The following is a 15,896-nucleotide window of genomic DNA, read 5'->3' as shown; positions in this document are numbered from 1 at the left end:
TCTATAGTATTATATTATATTGTACACTATTATACTGTACTGGTTTGTGGTACTCTGTAGTTTTGTCGGAGGTCTGAGGGCGTCGGTGCAGCTGGAAGTAAAGACTAAATAAATTCAGGGGAGATTTCAATCATCACAACGAGGAGAAACTCAAAGAAAATAAATAAAAATCAGTCTCCAGATTAAACTGCTCCCAGAAAGTCTAATCAGGGAGCGTAATGTCGTTGTTATTCCTCGTTAGCCGACGCGCGGGACGTCAGCAGCTCAGAAGTGAAGCAGCAGACGCAGAAACGAGCAGCCCAATAAAGACTGTACAGACGGAGGAGACGCTGGTGTTCTCCTCATCATAATTACTGTAGCTCCAAGGAAACATTCACAAACCGCAATGTACCATTAAACATACATGATTGCATTAACATGGGAACTTCCCAGAATCCCCCTGCCTCAGAAAAACAAAACACACAGGGCTTTAACCACACAGGAAAATATCGTAGATGACCTGGAAAAACACGGAGCATCCATCAGATGAAAATAACACGACAAACGGCTCTGGAGCTTCAGGATTCAGCGCTTTAGCAGCAGTAGAAAAAGAACGGCGCTAACGCGTCAAACTCCCACCATATTTATAGAGGGAATGTGCATGACGTCACAAATGAAACTTCACAGCGGGTTTCACCCACTGAGTGTCAGAAAGACTGAGTGTCAGAAAGACTGAGTGGCAGAGTAAACTTTCAGTTTGAACTGAAAAACATCTAAAATGGGAAAGAGCTGTTGTGCGATCGACTGAACTCAGCAAGAAATCGGAGTTATTGTTTTACAGACTGCCGAAAAATAAGCTTAAGAGAGACAAATGGATCACTGCAATTCACAGAAACAACTGGATTCCAGGCACCGAAACGTGGATTTGTGGTTCCCATTTCGTATCAGGTAATGTTGGATTTTTGGGTAGCTAACGTTAAACGGTCAAATCCTAAAGTTCGGTGTCCTCATCACTTTAATTTCACCAACAAATCCTGCATTAAAGTCGGACCAATCGTCAAGACTTTTGTAAGTCTTCAAGCTTTGCTTCGTGTTTGCTTCCCCGGCTTAGAAATTAAGTAGATATAAATATCAGGAAACTGGATTGGTGGCCAAATATTAATGTCCATGGGCCACTGGTTCTTGGTAACTGTACCAAATATTAATGTCCATGGACCACTGGTTCTTGGTAACTGTACCAAATATTAATGTCCATGGACCACTGGTTCTTGGTAACTGTACTAAATATTAATGTCCATGGACCACTGGTTCTTGAGGTAACTGTACCAAATATTAATGTCCATGGACAACTGGTTCTTGGTAACTGTACCAAATATTAATGTCCATGGACCACTGGTTCTTGGTAACTGTACCAAATATTAATGTCCATGGACCACTGGTTCTTGGTAACTGTACCAAATATTAATGTCCATGGACCACTGGTTCTTGGTAACTGTACTAAATATTAATGTCCATGGACCACTGGTTCTTGAGGTAACTGTACCAAATATTAATGTCCATGGACCACTGGTTCTTGGTAACTGTACTAAATATTAATGTCCATGGACCACTGGTTCTTGGGGTAACTGTACCAAATATTAATGTCCATGGATCACTGGTTCTTGGTAACTGTACCAAATATTAATGTCCATGGACCACTGGTTCTTGGTAACTGTACCAAATATTAATGTCCATGGACCACTGGTTCTTGGGGTAACTGTACCAAATATTAATGTCCATGGACCACTGGTTCTTGGTAACTGTACCAAATATTAATGTCCATGGACCTCTGGTTCTTGGTAACTGTACCAAATATTAATGTCCATGGACCACTGGTTCTTGGGGTAACTGTACCAAATATTAATGTCCATGGACCTCTGGTTCTTGGTAACTGTACCAAATATTAATGTCCATGGACCACTGGTTCTTGGTAACTGTACCAAATATTAATGTCCATGGACCACTGGTTCTTGGTAACTGTACCAAATATTAATGTCCATGGACCACTGGTTCTTGGTAACTGTACCAAATATTAATGTCCATGGACCACTGGTTCTTGGTAACTGTACCAAATATTAATGTCCATGGACCACTGGTTCTTGGTAACTGTACCAAATGTTAATGTCCATGGACCACTGGTTCTTGGTAACTGTACCAAATATTAATGTCCATGGACCACTGGTTCTTGGTAACTGTACCAAATGTTAATGTCCATGGACCACTGGTTCTTGGTAACTGTACCAAATATTAATGTCCATGGACCACTGGTTCTTGGGGTAACTGTACCAAATGGGAAATGACATCAATGCAGATCCTCTATTTTCCTTTCGCTTGTCTAGCTGTTGTTTTTAAAGTGCTTCATAAATAAACTTGAAGTTGAACTAAGCTTCTGAGCCGAACCCTTGAGCACCGGCAGCCACATCCTCCTACTTCTCAGGTGGAAGTGGAACCCCCAACTGTCGGGAAGAAGCTCCACCGTCTGATTCTCTGTAAACGGCTGCATTAACACGTCCAGCAGCTCGAGGAACGGAGGTCCAACTGGAATCAAACTCCGGTCACATCCTGCATCTTCTGACCAACGAAGGTCATAAAAGCACATCTGACACGGCGAAGACGGCGGATTAATCCCCGTTTTAAACCCTCAGACGGATTAAAATAAAATGGGATGGGAGGAAGAATGGACAATGATATGGAGGTATCAATGGACCTGCACCAGCTCACAGAAGTGGAGGGAGCTTGGATGGAAAAGTGTGATGAGGTATTTTATTACTCCCTCCCAGAAGTCTCATTACGATAATAACTCCTGTCTGCTGGAGAAACTGTGGGAATCAAAATGCAAATGACCGTGTTTTCTGGGATGGCCCTGTCATGAAGAATCACTGGAAAGAGATACACAAAGCCCTGCAGGAAATCTTCAAATGTGAAATATCCCTCAAGAGTAAGACCATGGTTTTTGGTAGAGTTGTCCCGATCCGATCACGTGATCGGAAATCGGGGCAGACTCGATCCGGACTCGGACGTTATGAGCCGATCAGGAATCGGATATATATATATCAGGGTTTCCGTTGTCCGGTAATTGCCGGACTTTGTCCGGTAAAATATGCCGAAGTCCGGTATTTTATAATCTCTCCGTCAAAATGTCTGGTGAAAATACTCACTGGCGCCGACATCCACGTGTGCGTTGATTTATGGTTCCGCGTCGCACCGACGCAGAGTCTACAGCGTAGGGTTCGCGGCGACGCGCACCCTACGCCAGACCCTGGACCCTTGGAGCGGCAGCCATCGGTTAGTTTTTTCTTTTTAGATCCGAGGCTTTGCGTAGATGGTGGCTTCCGCAACTTTCAGGCGCTTTTTCTGCGCAAGCAAGCTTTATAGATGAGGCCCCAGGACTGAAGCGGAGCTGCGGCGCCGACATTATGGTTCCGCGTCGCGGAAGGCTCTGCGTTGGTGTGACGCGGGACCATAAATCAACGCACATGTGGAGTAGTGGGCTCGGAGCGGCAGCCATACACCGCATGCGCGCAGAGCACGCCTGTTTGTTTTGAAGCTGAAGCAGCCCTATGCTAAAAAAAAAAAAAAAAAAAAAGAAAAAGAAAAGAAAATATTTTTATACTGACTTAAGAATGTTCAAGCTGCCTACCTCCTATGTGCTCAGTTTACAGTACACATGTTAAAATATAATAAAAGGGTCATCCTGCATAATTTTCTTTTGTCTTCTTCATTTTTTATTGTTTTATAAAAGTATCGGATCGGGACTCGGTATCGGCAAGTCCTCAAAATCAAAGGACTCGGACTCGGACTCGGACTCGGGGGCAAAAAAACCTGATCGGGACATCCCTAGTTTTTGGACACAAACCTCAGGACTGGCCATAAAGAGATACACATTTAATGAATATCCTGCTAGTGGCCGGTAAAAAGACTCTTACAAGGAAATGGTTATCACAGGAGAGCCGACTTTAAAAAGGTATGGATGGAAGAAATTCACCTCATACTGGGGAAACTGGGTCAACCATGTCACGCCCCATAGGCCTGATTTTATTTTCTCAAGTCAATGATTTCAAATGATATCAAATGATATTAATGATATCAAAGCATTCAAAAGTTATGGCAGTAAGTAGGAACTATCAAATATGGACCAATCAGAAGAAGAGGCGGGGCTAATTTGTTCAAGGACTCAATACTGAGTCCGATGACACCACCCACAAGTCTTTATGTCAAATCATTCAAAAGTTATGGCAGAAAGTAGGAACTATCAAATATGGACCAATCAGATGAAGGGGGGGCGCGCTTTTTGGCGTCTATCATCACCCAGGTAACGTTTATGACTGAGAAAAGTAATGCCGCAGGATGGAGACGCACATTTTGATGTATAACACACCTGGCTGCACGTTACAGTTCGGGCCGTATTAACGGTTGAAGAAATGACATAAATTGCGCCAAAATTACACGATTAATTCAAAATGTCCGACTTCCTGTTCGGTTTCGGCCATGGCGCCAAGAGACTTTTCTTTAAGTTGTGACATGATACAGGTGTGTACCGATTTTCGTGCATGTACGTCAAACCGTATTGTGGGGCTTGAGGCACAAAGTTTTCTAGGGGGCGCTGTTGAGCCATTAGGCCACGCCCATTAATGCAAACCATTAAATATCAAATTTATCGCCAGGCCTGGCTTGGTGCAAAATTTGGTGACTTTTGGGGCACGTTTAGGGGGAAAAAAGACCCTCATTTCGGAGAAACACCGAGGGCTGCCGACGGGAGTTAAACGTGAAAAAGTCTTAACGCTTCACTGGCCCTGATCTTCCGTCTGGGAGAGGAGGAATGCCGGGAATGCTGGGACTTCAGGTCCAGTAGTCATCACGGGTCTGAGCAGCTCTCCAACACCAACGGGGCCCAGGCCCAGATAATGTTCTCCACATGTGCAGCCGTCGGCCCGGTCCAAACAACCATGTCCCTCTGACAGTTTAATTAGAGCCGATAGCTGCTCAGAACCAGAGGAGACCAGAATGTGGACTCTGGGAGGCCCGACTCTGGCAGAACCAGGACGGGGAACAAGGCAAATAAATACGCCTGATGAGGAGGAACAGAGACACCGGCCCCGTCCAGAAGGTTTCCATCTTCACGGATCTGAAATTAAACATTCCCCCGATCAGAGTCGGAGTTTTGATTTAAGACGTCCCACAAAAATGTGTCGTGTAGGATCAAGAATAACAGATGTTTCAGGGAAAGCAGCCGCATCTCCAGGTGTTGGACAAGAGTCCGTGGACGTCGTCCTGAAGACCTTCAGAAGGTCTGGAGCTGCTTTCATTTGGAGTCAAATCTCTGTCCATCAGCGCTGCGTCATTTGTCTTCAAGTAACGACAACAATCAACCGTCCAAACACCTTTGACCAGGGATATTCAACTGGCGGCCTGCGGGCCACTTGCTGTATAAAAGTCCTGTTGTCAAACCATTTGTGGTCGGCACACCAACCCAGCCATGCAGTGCGTTTGGTCCGCTCACCGCCGGCTACTGAATAAAACTCACTACACCAAAGCAGATTTCTGAACTGGATTTTATATTATTCCTCAACACTAGTTTAGCCATCTTAGCCAGCTTAACCAATTTAGTCGCGGCCGGGTTAGCCAGTGGCCAGTTCAGCCGGCTTAGCCAGTGGCTAGTTTAGCCAGCTTAGCCAGTGGCTAGTTTAGCCAGCTTAGCCAGTGGACAGTTTAGCCAGTGGCCAGCTTAGCCGGCTTAGCCAGTGGCCAGTTCAGCCGGCTTAGCCAGTGGCTAGTTTAGCCAGCTTAGCCAGTGGCCAGTTTAGCCAGTGGCCAGTTTAGCCAGTGGCCAGTTTAGCCAGTGGCTAGTTTAGCCAGTGGCTAGTTTAGCCAGCTTAGCCAGTGGCCAGTTTAGCCAGTGGCCAGTTTAGCCAGTGGCCAGTTTAGCCAGTGGCTAGTTTAGCCAGTGGCCAGTTTAGCCAGTGGCTAGTTTAGCCAGCTTAGCCAGTTTGGCCAGCGGCCAGCTTAGGCAGTTTAGCCAGTGGCCAGTTTAGCCAGTGGCTAGTTTAGCCAGTGGCCAGTTTAGCCAGCTTAGCCAGTGGCTAGTTTAGCCAGTGGCCAGTTTAGCAAGCGGTCAGCTGGCTACACTAGCCTGGCGTTTGGACCTATGAACACAGTTTAGGAAGTGAACAAAGACAGCGAGCGACCGGTTGGGACTTCTCAGTCCCAGCTCTGCTAGCCCTCGTTTGTACGGATGTTGGTACCAATTCCTGAAACGAGGATATTTGATCAGAATCGTTATAATAATATATAATAATACGGTCTGCGGATAAAACCAACACGTAAAACCCGACCAGGGGAAGTTAAACAACTGTTTGCTTTTCTCTCTCCAGCTCCAGGATCTTTACGTTCAGGGTCATTAACGCCTTCAAGCTGTGAACAGCAACGACACGTTAAACCCGGCCAGCCATCCTTCTACGGAGAGATGGAAACCCCCCACTGGGGGGCCGAGGTGTCGGGGGGGAAACCCCCACCGGGGGGCCGAGGTGTCGGGGAGGAAAGAGCTTCCAGGCTCAGAGGACCTCCAAGGGGAAACAGAGGAAACAGAGTCCGAGACGGCAGAACCAAACGGTTCTGATGGATTCTGGGGCAGAAACAGGCCAAAAAAGTAGAAACGAGGCTTAAATTCCTGACGTCCATCACTTCAGTCATACTCTCTCACCCACGTGCCTTAAATCAGGCCTAAAAACAGGACTGTTTACTGAAGCATACTCCTAAATTAAATACTTACCTTCTGGACTCTACTGCCCTTATTTTTGACAACTTGTGCTTTTTATTATTTTACCTCTTTTCTTATAATTTTATTTCATTTATTTGGTATTTAAACCTACTCTTAAATTAAATACTTTCTAAAAAAAACGCGAATGTTATGTGTACCTGCGGTACTCCACTGCCTTTAGTTTTCAGCAACTTTTTATTATTTTACTTTCTTTTCTCATAATTTTATTTCATTTTATTTGTTAATTACTGTTTGTGTCTTGCCGCTTTTAATGTTGATGTAAAGCACTTTGAATTACCTTGTGTTGAATTGTGCAGTCACCCTTTCTTTTACAGTACAGTAATAACCAGGTAATACCATGGTAATTATACTGTAATTACCTAGTAGTACCTTGTATTTACAAGGTAATTACATGGTAACTACCGGGTAATTACCCAGTAAGTACTAGGTAATTATTATATATTTTGTTGTACCATGTAATTATGTGTATTTACCATGTAATTACATGGTAAATACCTGATTGTTTAAACTAAACATTACTAGGTAATTACAAAGACATTAGATGGGAACTATGAGGGAAATTACAGGTATTTACTAGGTTAATATTGGTAACTACTAGGGGTGTCACGGTACACACAAGTCACGGTTCGGTACGTACCTCGGTTTAGGGGTCACGGTTCGGTACGGGTTCGGTACAACAGAAAAAAAAATACAAAAAGTCCCAAATGTATAAGACGGGTTTTTTCTTCCTTTATTTTGATCATAGCATTTGAAAGTTAAAGTTTGTTCAATTGTCTACAAAACTAAAAAGCATCTCTTATTCAAGTGTAAAATAAATAGAATAAAACATTTAACTTGTGCATTAGTGTTTTTAATTTTACCACGGACTGGTTTATGTGGGCGCGGGATGGGACATTGTAACGAGCTCGAGCACTTTTAATAAATACTTGAACCCGGGCTCCTCTACTGCTGTATATGGGCAGAGCCGTCTGGGGGCGGAGCATTCTCCATGGGCCTTATGATAGTCATTTTAACGTTCAACAACATCATCCTACCCATCAAACTACATTTATTCTCACTTTTAGTGAGCCACACACACACACACACACACACACACACACACACACACACACACACACACACACACACACACACACACACACACACACACACACACACACACACACACACACACACACACACACACACACACACACACACACACACACACACACACACACACACACACACACACACACAGGTCTGACAGCTGTCAATCACACGGCGCTGAAAATTCAGATAGTCACGGACTGACTCAGTTCCATCTTTGATACAATTTAAATACAAAAAAAACATAACTGGTCTAAATTACACAATCTATTTAGATAGATATAGACACAGCGGTCTATAACATCATTTCTGAGCTCTATAACAGAGAATAGACTCGGCGGTCTCGTTCACAACAACACAAGCTCATTAAAATAGGCAGCTGGTCAAGAACAACATTCTGATAAAGAAATTATTTAAGAAGGTTACACTCACTCACCAACGGTAGTTGACTCTTCCATAACCCAAAATAATCCAGGTAACGTGGAAAACGGGGTAACATTCAACACTTAGTACAAATTTAGTCCTCTTTTAAACTTTAGCGCTAATCTCCTTCACGGCAAATTTGCTGTGACTGTTAAGGCTGATTTATGGTACCGCGTTACACCAACGCAGCGCCTACGGCGAAGGTTGCGCGTCGCCGCATAACCTCGCCGTAGACTGCGCCGTACCCTACGGCGTATGCTCTGCGTCGATTTAACGCAGAACCATAAATCAGGCTTTACACCCAATCCGTGTTGTTTCACGGCCCCGATGCGTTCAGGACAGTTGTAAATTAAGAATTAGAACATTTTATCGTTATTATAGCCTACAATTTATGATGATATATGAATTGCACATATATTTATTGATATGCACAGACTAGCACACATTAAGGTCTGTAATGGAACGTGATTGTTGATATTTATAAGGGGGAAAAAAAACGATGATTGATTTTTATTTATTTTTTTTAACTCAGTCAGACGTATTCGCCGTATGACTGCGTGCACCGAACCGTGACGCCCGTACCGTGACGGGACGGGACGAATACAAATACCGTTACACCCCTAGTAACTACCAGTCAATTTACCATGTAATTACTCTGAAATTACATGAATTATTTCTAAGTAAGTACCAGGTAATTACTAAGTATTTTTCTGCAAACTACCAGGAAATAATATCCTATATTTGAGGTAGTTACCAGCTAATTACACTTCAATGACCATGTAGTTACCTTGTATTTACTATACATTTCATGGATAACTACCGGGTATTTACCCATTCATTATTGATTTATGTATTATCAATGGATTGGTGCAGGTACCCCCGAGGGTGTAAATGACACTATTGACCTTGTAATTAACCTGATAGTTACCATGTTTTACCTGGCAATTGGCAGGTACTTACCTTGTAGTAACTTGCCTAGTAATTCTATTTACTAAGTATTTACCCAATAAGTACAGAAATTTTTACCTGGCTTTTACTCAGTAATTAAAGTGAAACTGGACTGTAAAAGAAAGCGTGTGTTGTTTCCATAATATCACCTGGTAATTGTAGATTATAATTATAAAGATTTGAACAATTGGCAAAACGTCTGATAATTACCTCCCCTTTACCCCGCAATTAGAAAGTTGGACCACACCCCCTCACATATACCCCCTCACATATACCACCTCACATATACCCCCTCACATAAACCTCCTCACACACCACCACCACCTTGTAACAAATACGCCAAAACAGGTGATCTGTCAAAGACTTTTTTTTCTTCAAAAGGATAAAGAAAAAAATACAAAGTTCTGTATAAAAACCTATTGTACAGTGTAAAACGTATTGCATAGTGTAAAACATAAAACTAGGCACAGTGTTGAAAATATAGGCACATTCAGTCAATCAATGCAACAAATAAAAAATACAGTGCATTCAATAACATTATAACAACATATTTAGATCTCAAACTGGCATGTCAAGGACCCCAGTATTATCTGCATTTGGCCATCACCCTTAATCTCAATTTTTTTTTGAGAGACCCTCACAGAAGCAAAGATTTGAGACATGTAAACAACAAAAACACGGGGCGAACCACAATAAAATAACTTTTAATTGTGCTATATAAGTAAACTTGCCTTGCCTTAAATGCAAGATAGAAATTGGTAGCCTAACTCATTGTTTTTGGTCATGGTTTGACGTACATGTACGAAAATCGGTACACACCTGTATCATGTCGCAACTTAATGAAAAGTCTCTTGGTGCCATGGCCGAAACCCAACAGGAAGTCGGCCATTTTGAATGAATCGTGTCATTTTGGCGCAATTTATGCCATTCCTTCGGTAGTTAATACGACCCGAACCGTAACGTGCACCCAAGTGTGTTATACATCAAAATGTTCGTCTCCATCCTGCGACGATGGGCATTACTTTTCTCAGTCAAAAGCGTTACCGTGGCGACGATAGACACCAAAAAGCGCAAAACCCTCTTCATCTGATTGGCCCATATTTGATAGTTCCTACTTTCTGCTATAACTTTTGAATGGTTTGACATAAAGAGTCGTGGGTGGTGTCATCGGACTCGGTTTTGAGTACTTGACCTTCATTGGCCTGAATAAGCCCCGCCCCTTCTTCTGATTGGTCCATATTTGATAGTTCCTACTTCCTGCCATAACTTTTGAATGGTTTGATATAGAGAGTCGTGGGTGGTTTCATCCGCTAAATGTCCAGGCCTGAAGAATCTACATGCAAGTCATACAAGCGCTTCCACTGCAGCCTGAACGTGGGATGCGAGAGCCCGTTCATCGCTGCTTGCAGCTTTAATTTTTTATTTTTTTTTGTTGTTTGTTTGTTTGCCTGTTTTGCTGGTTATTTCTGTGGATCAGACTATAGGCTGAATTATGGTTCTGCGTTAAACCTACGCCGTAGGGTACGCGGCTACACGGGAGTCTCTCCGTAGCTACGCCGTAGCCTGACGTGCACCTCCCAAAAAATGTAACTACGCGTCGAGGCGACGCAGACCCAACACAGACCGAGAGGGCTGTGATTGGTTTGCTTGGTAGCAACGCATTTCCGGTTCCGGTTCGTGAATCAGTTGTGAACTTTCAGGGCTCTTTTATTTTCTTTTTGGGTTGTTTTGTTTTTTTGCACAATAGTTGTCCTTATCTCTTTGATTCACTGTGACCGGAAAAGCCGGAAGCTAAACAAAGTATCAACTAGTGCTCTTGGGGTTTTTGCACCGCGGAGAAATGGAGTGACGGAGAAGTCCGAAGGTTCACGACGGCGTCACGGCGTCACGGCGTCACGGCAACGGCGTCACGGCAACGGCGTCACGGCAACGGCGTCACGGCAACGGCGCCACGGCAACGGCGCCACGGCAGCGGCGCCACGGCAACAGCGCCACGGCAACGGCGTAGGCTCTGCGTTGGTTTAACCCAGAACCTTAAATCTGGCTTATGTATCCATTCTTTACTTGTAAAAAGTGAAAAATTAATACAAATATTGTTTAAAAAAAAAATCCCTGACGTCCAAAGATTGAGTTAGACTAAAATCAAACATCGCGGGGAGAGTAAACATGACTCTGCATGCAGATTAGCTCCCAGACCCAAACCAGGACCAGATTCTGCCGTTATCCCGGGCTTTCTGGGGGATAATTGGAACCGTGGGCCGGACCCGGCACCTACAGTGGTTCCAGGACTTCAGCACGAGCTGGTTAAGTCCTACGTGCAACAACAAGCTTCATATCTCGGCCCTCCTTCCTCCTCCCCCAACATCTGCTCTGCATCTGGACTGCGACGACGGCGGCACTGGCAGCGTCTCAGCCGGCCTTCAAAGCTGAAAATCAGCTCGTTGGGTTTTATCTCTTTAACAAACGCGTGTCACGGGGGGTTTGGGGGGAAACGACCTTGCCCGCCGGTGAGGCTTCAGACCTGCCGTTTGTAGCTCCCGCCGGAGGCTGCACTGCTCTGCTTTAGCTCTGTTTTAGCTCCGATTTAGCTCCGTTTCAGCTCCGTGTTTCAGCTCCGTTTCAGCTCTGTTTCAGCTCCGTTTCAGCTCCGTTTCAGCTCCGTTTCAGCTCCGTTTCAGCTCCGTTTCAGCTCTGTTTCAGCTCTGTATTAGCTCTGTTTTAGCCATCAGCTCGTCCTCCGGGGAGCAGATTCCACGGCGGGTTGCCAGTACGAGAACCCAAGACCCGGCAGAAGGAAAAGAACTCACTTCTACAGTAAATTAGAGGACAGAAACCTTCTCCTGCACTGGGACTCCGAACTCCACAATAAAGTTTTTTATTTTTATTTTTTATTTTTTTATTCTTTATTTCATTCATTGATAAAATAAAACAACAAACAATTTAATATAAACACAAATGTTCCTAAATTATGAGTGAAATGGAGCAGAAAGAAGAAGAATCTTATTTAATCTTCCCCTTTTTCCCTTTTTGGAAAGAAATCAATTTACAAAGAACGTAAACTAAAAAACAGCAACAAAGTAAACAAAAAACTAAAATAAAAAATATCTGCCGGCGACACAGACAGTCACATTCCTTTTTAGTTCCCAAGTTACAATTCAGTTCATACCATTCAACAACAACAAACTATGTTTATATCTTTCATGACAATGGGTATGTAAATCAAACTTAACTAACATATTTCATTATATTTCCTTAACACACTGGCTTTAATTCTTCTTTTGAATGTAAGGTTTGATTTGGATTCTTTGGTTTCTTTGTTAAGATTGTTCCATAAACTGATTCCTTTCACAGAAACACTTTCACCAGAATCTTGGTTTTTTAAACATCTCTGTTCCTTTTAAGTTCTACTTGCTTTCTCTAAAGGGAAAGAGGCTCAGATTCACAGACACTCAGGCCAAGGAATAATCTCATTTGAAATTGTAAAGCCGCCCCCCGACAAAAAAAAGAGAGAAAGAATCTGCTGGAAAAGATCCTGCAGCTTTCTGGGGAAGAATGTGACTATTTGAAAAGTCCAACTACAGATGAGTTAGTGAGCTGCAGAAGAAGTGGGACTGAACGGTTTATCAGCCATAACCTGCTCTGGTTTCCCCCACAATGACAGGCTGATCAAAACACATAACTGTGAGTTTAATTATTAAAAATGCACACCACAGTCATGTATTTTGGTCATGTATAGTTATAAGTGCAGTTTGGGAAAACTGTCAGAGAATTGGAGAATATTTTTGGTATTTCTTTTGATAAAAATCTACTGGTGTTATTACTTGGAAAAACACCAAAAGAAATTAAGAGGAAAGACTTGTTTTTAGTTTTAAGAGTAGAATTAATTAAACAAATTACAAGAAAAATTGGTTAAAGGATGATAATTTAATTAATTCTAAATGGAAGGATCTTGTAAATGGAATATATGGAATGGAAAAATTAACAATGAGACTTAAAAATCAAGTTTATATTTTTGAAGAAAGATGTGAAAATTCGGTGAGTTAACAATAGCCCTAATGACCCATAACATGATTTTTGTGTATGTTTTGTCTCCGAATACGTCTATACTTCTGTCCATGTAGTGAATATAAGGAATCCTCTGAATGAAATCTTATATGTATTGACAAAGTGATATATATGTATAATGTTTTGAATTTTTGTTTGTTTCTTTTCTGTGCATGTGTTTTGTTGTTTATTTCATTCTGTTGTTGTCCTTTTATTTTCTAAAAAATGCAAATAAAATAAAAAAATAAAATGCATAATAGGTCAGAAGTATCATTTCAGTAACCGTTTCTTCTTCTTCTCTTCTGGCAGCGTATTTGGTAGCTCCACCTCCATTTTCATTTTTAAAACAGACTCAAGTAGATCATATATCCCTTGGATGGGAAACGTCTAAATATTTGGTTTCTGGTGCATCTGGAGGTGGAGCGAGTCCCGGTTCGTTAGATACACAAGGACCGGCAGCACCGAGCCACTTCAGAGAACTGTCCTCTCAGACTTTAACTGTTTAACCACTAAGTCCTGCCCCTTAGTTACCGTTGCTAGGTCATACAATCTATCAGCATACATTGTAGACACATGTTGGGAACGAAAGCACCACCTTTCATCTGGGATCAACCACACGGGAGTAAATATGTCATAGTAGGGTAAGTATAATTGTAGAAATGGCTCTGGTTGGTAATCAGGTTAAATTGGAGGTGAATGTTTATAAAAGCTCCATCATACTGTTGTCATGGTTACAGATGGCAGAAAGATATAAACCTGGCCAGGGTAAAGCCTTACCTTTACCCCAAGGAGAGCTGGGATAAACTCCTGGATGGATGGATGGATGGATGGATGGATGGATGGATGGATGGACGGATGGACAGACGGACGGACGGATGGATACTGGCAGTGTCTTGGGTTAGGGTGTTTGGATGTTGGAGTGATAGGATGTTGGGGTGATAGGGTGATAGGGTGTTGGAGTGATAGGGTGTTTGGATGTTGGGGTGATAGGGTGATAGGGTGTTGGAGTGATAGGGTGTTTGGATGTTGGGGTGATAGGGTGTTTGGATGTTGGGGTGATAGGGTGTTTGGATGTTGGGGTGATAGGGTGTTTGGATGTTGGGGTGATAGGGTGTTTGGATGTTGGGGTGATAGGGTGTTTGGATGTTGGGGTGATAGGGTGTTTGGATGTTGGAGTGATAGGGTGTTTGGATGTTGGGGTGATAGGGTGTTTGGATGTTGGAGTGATAGGGTGTTGGAGTGATAGGGTGTTGGGGTGATAGGGTGTTTGGATGTTGGGGTGATAGGGTGTTGGAGTGATAGGGTGTTTGGATGTTGGAGTGATAGGGTGTTTGGATGTTGGAGTGATAGGGTGTTTGGATGTTGAAGTGATAGGGTCAGGGCTCCAGACTAACTTTTTTCACTAGGAGCACAGTAGCCCCTAACTGAAAATTTTTAGGGGCACAATCAGAAATTTTAGGAGCGCACATCGTTTATCGACACGCTAACCAAATGTTTACATTTCTACTACATTTCAGTGAATTAGTAATACGTATTTCATAATAGATTAATGAATTACCACAATGTGCTGTTTCAAATGCAGTGTTACATTTTATTGTGCATTTTTAAAGATGCCGCAACATAAAGTAAACTGACAGCACCATTGCTGTCATTATATATAAAAAAACATACATTCACATGATAAAAAAAGTGCTTGGTAACAAAGTGCTTAGTAACCTTTCAGCCATGAATTTAACTGTTAAACACAGTACTTAACAAATGTACAAATATTGGGGGTACTGGCCAATAACATTTCCCTACTTGTGTCTTTACTAAAACCCTGAACTTACACCAGTTGACCAAATTCACTGCCTTCACTCAAATAACTAAGGATCTTACCAAGAAATATTCTTATTTCTAACCTAAAAATGCCATTACACCTGATAACACACATCACTTAAAAGGTTAGGTGTTTTTCCCACATGTTAAAATTTAACTTTCATTTGTGTCAAGCAAATTTTAAGCAGGGTGTCTTATCAGGGCCAGCTTTGCTGGTCCTGCCTCCTGGCTTCGGCCTCCGCTCCCCCTCTTGTCCCCCCTACACGACTCATACGCACATAGGCGAAAGGCGGGGGGTCCGGGTCGTGGGGGGCACTGTCCCGCGTGGCCCGGCACTCCCCGCCTCACGGTTTTAACAGCAAACTAGACACTGCACATTCAACACTTTATAAATACACTTGACAAGGACACGTAGTTCGGGAGGGGGGGGGGTCGGTGTCAATCGATACTTGGCCCTCCCTCCTCCCTGTTTTTATGGCATTAATCACATGCACTCAACACAAGGGGCGGGAGGGGGTCCCACATCACCCGCGTTCCCTCACCGGCCTGGGCCTCGGACGGGTGGGTCGGGTTACCCGGGCCTGGCGGGGCCCGCCGTGCAGCCTGGGGTGCCTTCTGGCGGTGCTGGACCCCCCCGGGGAGGGGGAAACGGTGCGTGATTGTATGTCTGTGTCGGTGAGAATGCGGTATGGAAGGGTCCTGCCATGGAGGATTTGAGCCTCCATTGGCAGGACATCAAAAACTTAATAATTTATCAATATTATATTATACAAAGATG

General features: G+C 43.2%; 2 protein-coding genes across 2 annotated transcripts in view; one reads left to right on the top strand and one right to left on the bottom strand.

Moving 5' to 3' along the window:
- Positions 1 to 15,896, bottom strand: part of cenpp (centromere protein P) — a 164,746-nt gene that overhangs the window by 91,194 nt on the left and 57,656 nt on the right. The gene's annotated exons all lie outside the window — the stretch shown is intronic.
- ogna (osteoglycin, paralog a) overlaps positions 5,203 to 15,896 on the top strand; it is a 36,257-nt gene continuing 25,563 nt past the window's right edge. The window contains exons 1-2 of the mRNA XM_061728780.1: positions 5,203 to 5,306; positions 6,430 to 6,604. Of these exons, the coding sequence (XP_061584764.1) occupies positions 5,203 to 5,306; positions 6,430 to 6,604 (279 nt within the window). The remainder of the gene's footprint in view (positions 5,307 to 6,429; positions 6,605 to 15,896) is intronic.

The sequence above is a fragment of the Cololabis saira genome, chromosome 8, assembly GCF_033807715.1.
Source record: "Cololabis saira isolate AMF1-May2022 chromosome 8, fColSai1.1, whole genome shotgun sequence".
NCBI lineage: Eukaryota > Metazoa > Chordata > Actinopteri > Beloniformes > Belonidae > Cololabis > Cololabis saira.
This window is presented reverse-complemented; position numbering and strand designations above follow the sequence as displayed.